The sequence below is a fragment of the Tupaia chinensis genome, unplaced genomic scaffold (assembly GCF_000334495.1).
Source record: "Tupaia chinensis unplaced genomic scaffold, TupChi_1.0 Scaffold000115_1, whole genome shotgun sequence".
Classification (NCBI taxonomy): domain Eukaryota; kingdom Metazoa; phylum Chordata; class Mammalia; order Scandentia; family Tupaiidae; genus Tupaia; species Tupaia belangeri.
Genome location: NW_006159579.1, coordinates 4,286,673 through 4,298,299, shown reverse-complemented (window position 1 = coordinate 4,298,299; position 11,627 = coordinate 4,286,673). Strand labels below are relative to the sequence as shown.

The following is an 11,627-nucleotide window of genomic DNA, read 5'->3' as shown; positions in this document are numbered from 1 at the left end:
TGCCTCAATGGCTTCCCATCTCTGGGCCTGGTCAGTCGCACCAGCCTCTCCCCTCCCTCTCCCTGCTGCTCCTTGGCCATCCCTGTGGCTGAGCCGCCATGGTACCCTGCCTCCTGCAGTCTCACCCACCTGACTCCACCCGGGCTCCCGCTGTGGGGCACAGCCGGCTCTGTCCCTGAGCCTTCCCGGCGCTGGGCCTTTGTGTCTCCACCTTCATGCTTTCCATTCCAGTAGCTCTTGCTGGGGCTGCTCCAGGCAGGAGGTGTGCATGAGAGCACCCCAACACATCTCCCTGGGTGCGCCCCTTTGCTCTAGACCCCCGCAGCTCCCTGTGGGCTCCTGGGGCATCACCGCAACAGCAATTAGAGGACTTATTAGGTAATTACAGGCTTCATGTCTGAGCCCCTGCCCTGTTCTGCATGGGGGCAGGCACCTGCTGGGGTGCCCCTTCCTTTTACACAGGTGTAAACTGAGGCCCAGAGAGGGTAAGGGGCTTCCCAGAGGTTACATAGCTTGTGAATTGCAAGAGACAGGGTAAGCGAGCGTCCGGAGGTGCCCTTCCCTGGGTGCCAGGCAGAGGGAACAGCTTTAAAGGCTTGGAAGTGTGAAGTGCTAGGGTCCCAGAGCTTCACGCCACACGGCCTTGACTCCCAGAGCCCCGCTTTTGTCCCTAAAGACCTCTGAGGTCTGTTCTGTCCCTGGCTAGAGATTTGGCTGTGGCTCAGAGGCCATGTGGGGACAGATCCAGATGCTGCCTTGCTTCCTGTTCACACGGAAAGGACTGGAGAGTCTGGAGGGACCCGAGAGAGGCAGCTGGGACTGTGGGCGCCTCCGCTCTGTGGGGCAAGGCTTTGAATGGGGCAGCGTTAAGCCAGGCGTGTCCTTGCGGGGGGGGGAGTCTCCAGGCATCTCATGCGTGTGCACATGCATGCACACACACATAAACATGCACACGGCTCTCTGGCAGGGGGCATCGGTGTGCTCATGCTCAGGGCTGTGCTGGAAATGGGGGGACCACTCTTGACTGGCTACAGGCCCTTCGTCTTCCTGAGCCTCCCTTTGCTCGTCTGTAAAATGGGGATAAGATACTAATAACATCACCTCTAAAGGATGATACTGAGCAAGAGAGGATGGCTCTGCAGTCTCTGTCTGGGGTCTGGCTCACACTAGGCCTTGTACCTGTTAGCTGCTGTTGTCACCATCATCCCACAGTCTTATTTATTTTTTTTGGAGAGGTTTTTGCTATAGGATGCATGAGCTTGCCAGAAGGATTAGAGAGAGACAGAGTGACAGAAAGCGAGAAATCACCCCCCAGCGGGGATGGCCACGCTGCAATCCCTTCTCCTCCATTCTCCTCTCAGGCGCGTGTGCTCCTGGTGTGAGTTTAAGCTACCAGGTCTGGGACTCGAACCGCGGTCAACTACATGGGAGTCCAGCGACATAGCCATTATGCCAACTGCTGGTCCCAAGTGATAGTTTTCTCCCCTCCCCCAGAGGAGAATGGAGGAGAAGGGATTGTCGTGTGGCCATCCCCCTGGGGAGTGACTTCTTGCCTTCTGTCTCTCTGTCTCTCCAGTGAGCACACGTGCCCTATAGCAAAAATCTCTCTCTTAAACAAACAAACAAACAAACAAACAAATAGAACCAAGCTTTCCTCCAAGGAAACTGAGCCAGACTGAGCTCTGGGCTAGGAGGCAGGAGCCCAGAGTCCCTCCTGCTCAAGTATGGACCCATTTAGGCACTAAAGGACAGTCCCCTGTCCCTCTCTAGGCCTCCATTCCCTGTCTGTGAAGGGATGGAGTCCCTGGACCCCCAGCTGCCATGGCTGACTGTTTGCAGTTGAGCCGAGGGAAATGGCACATTGTGGAGCCTTCTGTGGATCCCTTCTTGGGGCCTTACTACAATGATCTCATCTGGAGCCTTGACAGACCCCTCGGGGGACCAGCAGAAGGGACAGCAGATGGCCGCCCTGGCCTCAAGGGGGGGCTGGCACAGCACACCGCCCCTGCGGCCACTGCTGGCCCGCCCTGCAGGTCAGCCCTTCTGGGGCTTGGGTGAGTGGCCTGGGCCGGGGAGAGAAACAAGTGGCCCAGAGCCAGGGTGGCAGATGGGCTGGCAGCCTGGGCCCGGGCCTGAGGGAGGGACTGTGGTGGCCAGCGCGGTGGGAAAAGGCAGGCCAGGCAGACTTCTGTCCCCTGGGGAGGGTGTGCCTCACACAGTGAGGGTTCTGTGCCCTCAGCTCAGCCCTGTCGCTCCTCCTGGGCCGCTGGAACCCGGTGGGAAGAGGTGATGGATTCAGGAGTGGTTAGAAATGGGCACGGCTGTGCCTGGGTATCGGTGGATTGGGATTTGAGGCCCACCACCAGGGCATTAGCATCACAGAATCCAAGAACTGGACTGAGACACAGCAGCACTGACTAGAAGTGGCTTTGGGGGCGCTCCCCACAAGGATCCGTTTATTCATTCAACAGCTATTTATTGTGCTGTTCCTGTGTGTGCCAATCACTGTGCTAGGCTCTGTCCACCAGCACGTCCCCTCCTAGTGGTAGAGTCCAACATTCCACAAGCAAAAACTTCAGTCAACCTGTAATTCATACCATGAGAGGACAAAAAGTTCAGATGGACACAGTGAGCCTAGGAAATGCCTAGAAGGCTTCTCTGAGGAAGTGGCATTCAAGTGGCAACTTCAGACAGGAAGCAAAGCCAGTGGTGCCCAGGAAGGCCAGGAAATCCAGGCAGAGTGGAGGCAAGTGCAAAGCTTTAGCGGTGGGACAGGCGAGTGTCGCCTGATTGCTGAGAGAAGACCACAGTGGTTGGATGGAGCCAACGAGGGAATGAATGGAGGGAGAGGAGGATAGAGAGGTGGGCCGGAGGTGGGCCGGAGGTGGGGGGCAGCTGGGGCCGCACCCCTGTGATGGAATCGGGGTTTTATTTTGAGTGTGATGAGGACTTACCGGAGGTTTGCTGTTTCGCGTTGAGGTCAGGAGTATTGAGCTGCGATTACGTAGAGACGATGAGTTTTGACAAACGTACCTGCCCCGCAACCTCTTCCCCAGTCAAGACACAGAACGGTGTCACTGCCCCTGGAACATCCCCTGAGAGGTCAGTTTCCCCTCCATCTCCGACCCCGCAACTGCCGATCTGGTTGCTGTCCCCATGGCCTTGCCTTTTCTAGGAGGTCATATGACAGAATCATGCATGCTGTTCACATGTGCCTCCGGGTCTGGCTTTCTTCACTCAGCGGCCTGCATTTGAGCCCCATCCATGGTGGATGCATCCACGATCCCTCCTTTTTAAAAAATGGGGGGGGGAAGCTTCTGTTTTATTTATTTCTTCTATGAGCAAGAGCGATGGAGAGAAAGATACAGAGACAAGTCTCTTTTTTTTTTTTTTTTTAAAGTTTTTGTCCTAGGGCATATGTGCTTGCCAGAGAGAGACAGACAGAGAGGGAAGGTGTGAAATCACCCCCTAGGAGAATGGCTGCACTACAGTCCCTTCTCCTCGCGGGATTTTGGGCATGCACGCACGCCCTACATGGTTCCCATGCTGCCAGGTCTGGAACTGGAACCACGGTTGACCACATGGGTGTCCAGCACCTTAACCACTACGCCACCTGCTGGCCTCCAGCAGGGTCTTGATGCCACAGTCCACCCTTGGCTTTAGCTAGCCCAAGTCACGAGTGCACACGAGCCGGTGTCCTCAGGGAGGTCTCCCTGGCAAGCCCAGAACCCACCCACATGGGCAGCCTCACTGAGCACTGCATACTGCGGATCCTCTGCCCCAGGCCCTTCCTTTTTATTGCAGAGCAGTATCTCATTCCGTGAACGGGCCACAGTTTATCCCTTTGCCTGTTCAAGGACATTTGGGTGGTTTCCAGATTTGGGTGCTCATTTGGAGGGTTTTAAACCGTTTTTAACCACATTCTAAGACAAGTTTTAGGGACCAGCAGTTAGCGACCAGGCGTCGCTGGACTCCTATGTAGTCAACTACGGTTCAAATCCCAGACCCAGTGGCTTAAACTCAGGCCAGGTGTGTGTGCGTGCGTGCCCAAGATCCCAAGAAGAGAATGGAGAAGGGATTGCAGCGTGGCCATCCCCCCCGGGGGGGACTTCTCAGTTTCTGTCTCTCTGTCTCTCTCTGTCTTTCTGGTGAGCGCATGCGCCCTATAGCAAAAACCTCTCAAAAAAGAAAAAAAAAAAAGACAAGTTTTAAACATGATTTTTAAAAAGTCACTCCCAGGCCTGCCAGATGGCATGGTGGTTGGGCTGCTGGGTCTCACATGACTGACTGTGCGGTTCTAGTCCCAGACCCAGTGGCTTGAAAAATACACCCAAAATCCTGAGAGGAGAATGGAGGAGTGGTTTGTCTTTCTGTCTCTGTCTCTGTTTGGTGAGCTCACACGCCATATAGCAGATTGAAAGAAAAATCACTCCCAGTACTGAGGGAGAGCAGATTAGTGATGAGCAGAGTGACCATTGTGAGGATTAAATTCTATCATTTTGGTGATAGGACTGGCCCATCATAGCTACTGAGTACTTGTTCAAATCGAACAGTTATACCCTGGGGCAGCCAGGAAGACTTCTTGGTGGAGGTGGCATTTGAAGTGGAGAGACAACAAGTTATGAGACAGGTACAGAGGGGAAGGAGACACAAGAAGTGCTTGGGAGCTGGATGGGATGAGAAGCCAGCTCCCCTCTCCTCATCCAGCCTTGGGATATCCAGGGCTTCTTGAATGTGGTCTTCAGGGCTCATTTCAGAGGTCCCTGGGGAAGCTGGGGCTGACTGTAGGTGGGAGGTGGGTAGGGGACCTCCACTTTGTATTCGTCCCTTGCATGTGGCTGATGAGAGGCGACCTCCTCCTGCCTTCAGGAAACCCATGTTGCCTCGTTTTCCTCCCTGTCCCCTCAGGACCAGCTGTGAGCCGTTGCTGAGTTCAGGCCACCCATTGCCACTTGCTGTTTCTGCAGAGGGGCCTCATGTTCGTTCCCCTTCTGTAGCCCCCCAGCTCAGCATCTCCTACGGGCCAGTTCCACCAGGCCTATGCAGGTAGAGTCACTTACAAGGGTTGCAGTGCTAATCTCCCCAAAGCTAACCTCCCCTCTGTCCCATTGTGCAAAGATTAGTCATCTTACATTTGTGTTGGCTTCTCACAGAAAGCACTCTCACCTGCAACATTTATAATGTGGCTAATGGCCCAGTCTGGTGGTGCGGTCCATAGCTTACTGAACTGCGGTGCTGGAAGCCACATGGCCGACCGCTGGTTCAGGTCCCTAGATGACCTGAGCTCATGCTGGGCAGGTGCTCGGGCCCAAGATTCTGAGGAACTGAAGAGTTGGGGGACGGGGATTGTGCCATGACCAGACCCTATTAAGGATGCTTTCTTTTCTCTTTCTCGTGTGTGTACTCACACTCTCGATCACGCATAAAATAAACTTTTAAAAAAAGTGGCTTAAAAGTGGAGGTCTGCTTCTCCTGCTTTATCCCTTTGTAGATGGGGGATCTGGGCCAGCATCCTTCATCCCCAGACGAAGCAGCTCCGGAGAGAACAGAGGCTCCATCTTATTTTGTGCCACAGACACCTTCAAGCTCTGCTGAAGATAATTCTCAGAATAATGTTTGTGTTTAAAACGAAATACAGTGGGGACCAGCAGGTGACATGGTGGTTAAGGTGATGGACACTCCTACATGGCTGACCACGGTTTGAGTCCCAGACCTGGTGGCTTGCTTTCTCACTTCCTCTCTCTCTCTGGTCAAATTTAAATAAATGAGTGAATAAATAAAATTGAATAATTAAAAAAAAAATGAAATACAGGAGCAGGTGGCTTGGCATGGAGGTTAAGGCGTTGGATTCCCACATGGCTGACTGCAGTTGGAGTCCCAGACTCAGCAGATCGAAAATCACACCGGACATGTGTGTGTGCGTGCCCAAAAATCCCAAGACAACGGCAGAGGAGAAGGGACTGTGACATGGGCATCGCCCCGATGCACCAGGTGATTTGTCACTCTCCCTCTCTCTGTCTCTGTTTGGTGAGCCTATGACCTATGGCAAAAACTTAAAAAATAAATAAAACGGCATGCAAAGGAGACCAAACATTGAAATAATTATTAAAATACATTCTATTGATGATGATGTAGTGATGAGTTTATTAACTCCTGAGTGCTGATGACAGGCCTCTCTATTTATTTATTTATTTATTTTGGAGAGGTTTTTGCTATAGGGTGCGTGCGCTCGCCAGAAAGACAGAGACAGAGAGATAGAAAGTGAGAACCCCCCCCAGGGGGGAAGCCACGCAATCCCTTCTCCATTCTCCTCTCGGGATCTTGGGCATGCACGCACACGCGCCTGGTGTGAGTTTAAGCCACCGGGTCCGGGACTCAAACCGCGGTCGGCTACATGGGAGTCCAGTGACATAGCCATTACGCTAACTGCTGATCGCAAGGCCTCTTAACTACTATAATTTCAAAGTACTGATGAGTGTAAACAATATTTTGACATCTCTGCAACAACCGTTATGTGATATGAAAATATCTGTGATTTGTTTTGCTAGCAGAGTTACAGGTAACTGCTAATATAATCACAGCTTGTTCCATTGATCCGCATTAGAAAGCTGATTTTTAGTTGGAGGTTGGTGAATGAAGATGTGATTCTCCCAAGTTCATGGACACCCTGAATTCCGGTATAGGGAGAAGATCCTGAGGTCAGTGGTCTCAATCCTACTTGGAGGGCTCTCAGCCCCTGCTCGCTGGCCTCTGACACGGCTCATCTGACCTGTATGTCTGCTTCTGGTCCTCTGTGTGTAGGACAGGTGATGGCTGCTGTATTGCTTGACCAAGGAATTTCTATGAGGGTCCATGAGATGATTCAGAAGGAATGTCTGTAAACTGTGAAGCCCTGGGCTGCAGCCTGGCTATTATTAGCAGTAGTGTGAGCTCATGTTTGTCCCTCCGGCCAGCCTGGATCAAGAGACTCTTCCTGACCAATCCCCCAGGAGTCCTGGGAACCAGTCCCTGCAGGGGAATAGCTCTGCCTCTGAGAGGCTGCTTCCTGCAGGCTGGCCCCATGGATCACCAGGAGAGGGACAGAGATGCACTTCATGGGTTGAGATCATGCAGTAAGCAAGAAGTTTCCTGAGTGGAGAGACCCTGCCCATCCTCTCGGGGTGGCATGGAGGGCCCAGGTCAGCTCTGGATCCACTCAGACCTTCCCTGACCGTTTGCAGCTAGATGGCTCAGAGCGGGGATCAGGAGGGGTAGCCACCCCAGGCTGTGGAGACAGACTGGGCAGGGCCACGGCCATACTCATCTTTCATTCATTCATCTCCGGCTGTAGTGGCTGCCTGCTCTGTACCACATCCTGCCCTGGGTGATGCTGGGGACCTTGCTCTTGTTCCCCAACTCTTGGGGGAGACAGACTTGAAAACAGGGGATCACAACCCAACGTTGTTAGCACTCGGGCCTGTGGAGTTCAGAGTGTGGGGTTTGGATCAGATTAGAGGAGGAGGGGATGTTCTGGAAGGCCGAGGGAGTTAGATGTTAGGCTGGTAAGGATCATCCTAGCAGACGGAATAGCCCGAGCAATCCAGGAAGAAGAGACAGTGCAATGCTGTGCAATGCCGGACTCCAATGCCGGGCTCCCATGGGTCCTGGGTTCACATCCCAAGCCATCCCTGCACACGCTGTGTGCATGTGCCCACATGATCCAGGCGTGCTGGGGCTGGGGTGTGTGGATTGCAGCATGAAGACCCACTGGGGTTCCTCCTCTTTTTCTCTCCCTGTCTGTGTTCTCATGGATGAAATATTTCTATTTTATTTTATTTTATTCATTTATTTTTTAAGAGGTTTTTGCTATAGGGCAGTGTGCTCATCAAAAAGACAGAGAGAGACAGAGACAGAAAATGAGAAATCACTCTCTGGGGGGATGGCCACGCCGCAATCCCTTCTCCTCTATTCTCTCGGGATCTTAGGCACGCACGCACATGCTCCCGGCGTGAGTTTAAGCCACTGGGTCCAGGACTCAGACTGCAGTCAACTACATGGGAGTCCAGCGACATAGCCATTACGCCAACTGCTGGTCCCTCTTATGGATGAAATAAACTAGGAAAAAAAACAAAAGCAAACAACCTGGAAGAACACACAGTTACCATGCACCGGCCCAGAGTCATGGCCTGTTTGGAGTTCGGCTTTGTTCCTCCCTTGCTTGAGGAGTTCTGGGCTTCAGTCTCCTCACTGGTGAAGGAGGAACATTCTCGGCAGCACCTCGCAGGGTTGGAGGAAGATTGAGCCGCTAGTCCCTGATGTACACGCTGGGCCTGGGCTGGGGCCTGGCAGGGAGTGAGCCTTGCAGTAGGTGGTGGTCATTTTTAAGTCTTGGCATCATTGGACTCTGGAGGGCACAGGCAAAGCAGGAGTACAGAGGAGACCAGGGGCTGATTTGGGGTTCAGGAGGAGGGGCTTGGACCTGATGCAGAAGCCTGTGGGAACTAGGGGAGGAGACAGAAAGCCATCCGCTTTTTTCGGGTTTCTCCGATGAGCAGGTATTCCCTGTGTGATAAGAGCAAAACTGACTTCTCCAGAAAGGAAGAGGCTGACTACGCTGGCGGCAGTGCGGGGGCTCTGCTCCGGTCCCCCACCCCTGCTTGCTCTGCCCGTTTTTAGTCCTGGTTAAACAATCAGGGTGAGTGTCAAGGGGAAGAGAGGTCAACATGCGAGAGGTGGCCAGATTGGGAGGGGCTGGCCGGCCATGCCTGGCCTGGCCCCTTTCCCAGCTTCCTTAGGGCATTATTTCTGACTATGGGGTTGAGAATTGGAGCACCCAGGCCCTGAGGGGAGCTCTGCCAGGCAGTGTGACCTTCTGCTGTCTGCAGTGGAGGATGGGGTTTCCCCATCCATGCTTGGGGGACTGCACAACCTTGATTATAACCTCAAGGCCTGCTGAGTCCCTGCTGAGTCCTGTGGAATTTGGGCCCTCCCTTCCCACTTCCTTATGGGGGTTGTGGGGTTGGAAAAAGAAGCTGTCTGGCTGGGCCACTGACCTGTCTGTGAAGGAGCTGGGAAGCCCACACACCCCATTGCATTCAACTGGCCCCCAACAGCTTCTTAGGCTCACTGAGGACTGTGAGCCTCTGGAGGAGAGCAGGTCCTGCCCTCCTGGTTCCCCTCACGTGCCCGGCAGCCCTGTTCTCCCCCATCAGGCCACAAATGCTCAGAGCCCTTCCTAAGTCTTGCATCACCAGCTTCTGCCCCCACATCCCAGTAGACCTGCCTGTGTGGGCCACAAGACCGCCTTTGTCAACTCACCCTCTCCCAGGGGACCGTGCCAGGAGGGGCTGGCGGGCATTCTGCCTGCAGCTGGGACGAGTCCCCAGAGGCCTGGGTCCCCCTGGGCACTGTAGAGAGATGGAGCAGGCATGAATGCAGCATCTTCATGGGTAGAAATGGACTGTGGTGAAGGGCAGGCCCCAGGGAGACAGCTGCACATGTGAGAAGGGTCATTCATTCGTTCACCTCCTCAGCAGATGCTTACTGAGGCCCTGCTCTGTGTTGGACCCAGCTGGGGCCTCGTGGTGCTGAGACATGACTCTCTTGTCCTTTTAGGGAAAAAAGACTGGAAGGAAAAGCCTGGCATCAAAATCACTTGGGGGTGTTTCTGATTCAGTCGTCTGGTAGGGAAGTGAGGATTTCTAGCAAGTTCCCAGTAATGCTATTGCTGCTGCTGCTGGTCCCGGGACTCCCTTTGAGAACCTCTGTGATTCAAGACCAGGAATTGTGTGTGATTTATGTTTTTCTGTACTTCCCAAGCTCTCTCTACCATCATGTCTTAGGAATATAAAAACAGAAAAAATACTTCTATTTTAGAAATAGAAAAGTCAATTACTTAAAAGTTAGCAAAATAAGGGGCCAGCAGGTGATGTGGTGGTTAAGGCACTGGATTCCCACATGGTCGACTGCAGTTCAAGTCTCAGACCTAGCAGTTTGAAAATCACAAATAAATATTTGGCCATTGAAAAAGCCATGACGTATTATTGTATGCAAAAATGCATCATGGCTTTTCTGACAACCCAATAAGATAAATGAGTAAGTAATAATAATAAAAAAAGTTAGCAAAATAAGTGGTTCCCAAGACCAGCAGATGGCATAACGGCTACATCGCTGGACTCCTGTGTAGTCGACTGTGGTTCGAGTTCCAGACCCGGTGGCTTAAACTCACTCTGGGCACATGTGTGTGCCCAAGATCCTGAGAGGAGAATGGAGGAGAAGGGATTGCAGACTGGCCATCCCCCCTGGGGGAGTGACTTCCTGCTTTCTGTCCCTCTATCTCTCTCTATCTTCTTGGCAAACGCACACGCCCTACAGCAAAAACTTCTCCAAAAAGAAAAAAAAAGTAGTTCCCAAAAATGACCCCAGTGCTCTTGACATGGTCCTGTGTAGGGAGAGGACACCTCCGTGATCTGAGTGTGAGGCTGTGATGCATCTGTTAACGTAGCCCAGCCTTGTCATGGACTCATGTGTTCTCTTGGCTCATCCTAAGCTTGGGTTCCTCTTGGACCTTCCCATCACCGGGTCCTGATGATATAACTGCAGAGGGGATTGTGAGGTGCTGGTATACGGCACGGCTGGGATTTGAACACAGGCCCAGCTGGAGGCTGGCTTGCTTTCATTGGATTTAGCTGGCTGTCTGTGGCCCTTCCTGAGTGCTGTTTCCTTCATGCTTCCTTAATCTGTCAGCCGAATGGTGTGTGGACCCCTCACTTCCTCATTTCTCAAACTGGTGTGATCATCCACTGTCTCACTTCCTCCTCTTCCACTCTGGGCTGTCTACTTGGCACAGTGGTGAGGTCTGAGTCTGTGTGGATATTAGGGCGGAGCTGAAGAGGGCAGGGGTGGGGGTGGGGTCCTGGACTGTTCCCATGCAAGTGGAAGCCTGAAGAGTAAGGACCATGAGACCCCCTGGCTCCCAGTCCCTTCTTTCCTATTTGCTTTGGGGATAAGGGACCCAGCTCTCTAGACTTGGGTCCCTCTACAGAGGCATTCCCCAAGGCTTTCCCCCTTGACCTCCCTCCCCGCTTCATCAGCACCGACAGGCTCTCCCTGCCTCGAACTTGGACAACGCTGGCAAGTCATTCGTCCTCTGTGACTAGGTTTCTCTCTAATTTTTTCCTTTTATTCATAACAGAGCATGTGTACACACACGTGACAGTGTGAGATAGAGATGAGCATCCTCTACACGGTCTAGTCTCGCCACAGTCCTCGTTCTCCAGTCCTCTGGCCCACTGGATCTTGGGTACTTGCGTGTGTGCCCTGAGTGTTTCAGGCTGACCGGGCCAGGGATTCAAACCGTGGTCTTCATGTAGGATCTGATTTCTCTTGGGCGGAGGATTGCTGTTGCACCACAGAACTGTCCCTTCGGTTTCTTTTCTTTTTTTTTCTTTTTCAGGTTTTTTCCCGTAAGACCCTTGTGCTCACTGGAGGGAAACAGAGAGAAACAACAAGAGGGAAAATCACCCCCTAGCGGGGAAGGCCATGCTTCAGTCTCTTCTCCATTCTCCTCCTGGGATTTTGGGTGCGCGCATGCACGCGTGTGCACACACACACACACACACACACACACACACAGAATACTTTTCAAG

General features: G+C 52.9%; 1 protein-coding gene across 1 annotated transcript in view; it reads left to right on the top strand.

Annotated features, from left to right (window-relative positions):
- MTCL2 (microtubule crosslinking factor 2) overlaps window positions 1–11,627 on the top strand; it is a 79,799-nt gene that overhangs the window by 8,190 nt on the left and 59,982 nt on the right. The window contains 1 exon segment of the mRNA XM_006144161.2: window positions 4,998–5,046. Within this exon segment, the coding sequence (XP_006144223.1) occupies window positions 4,998–5,046 (49 nt within the window).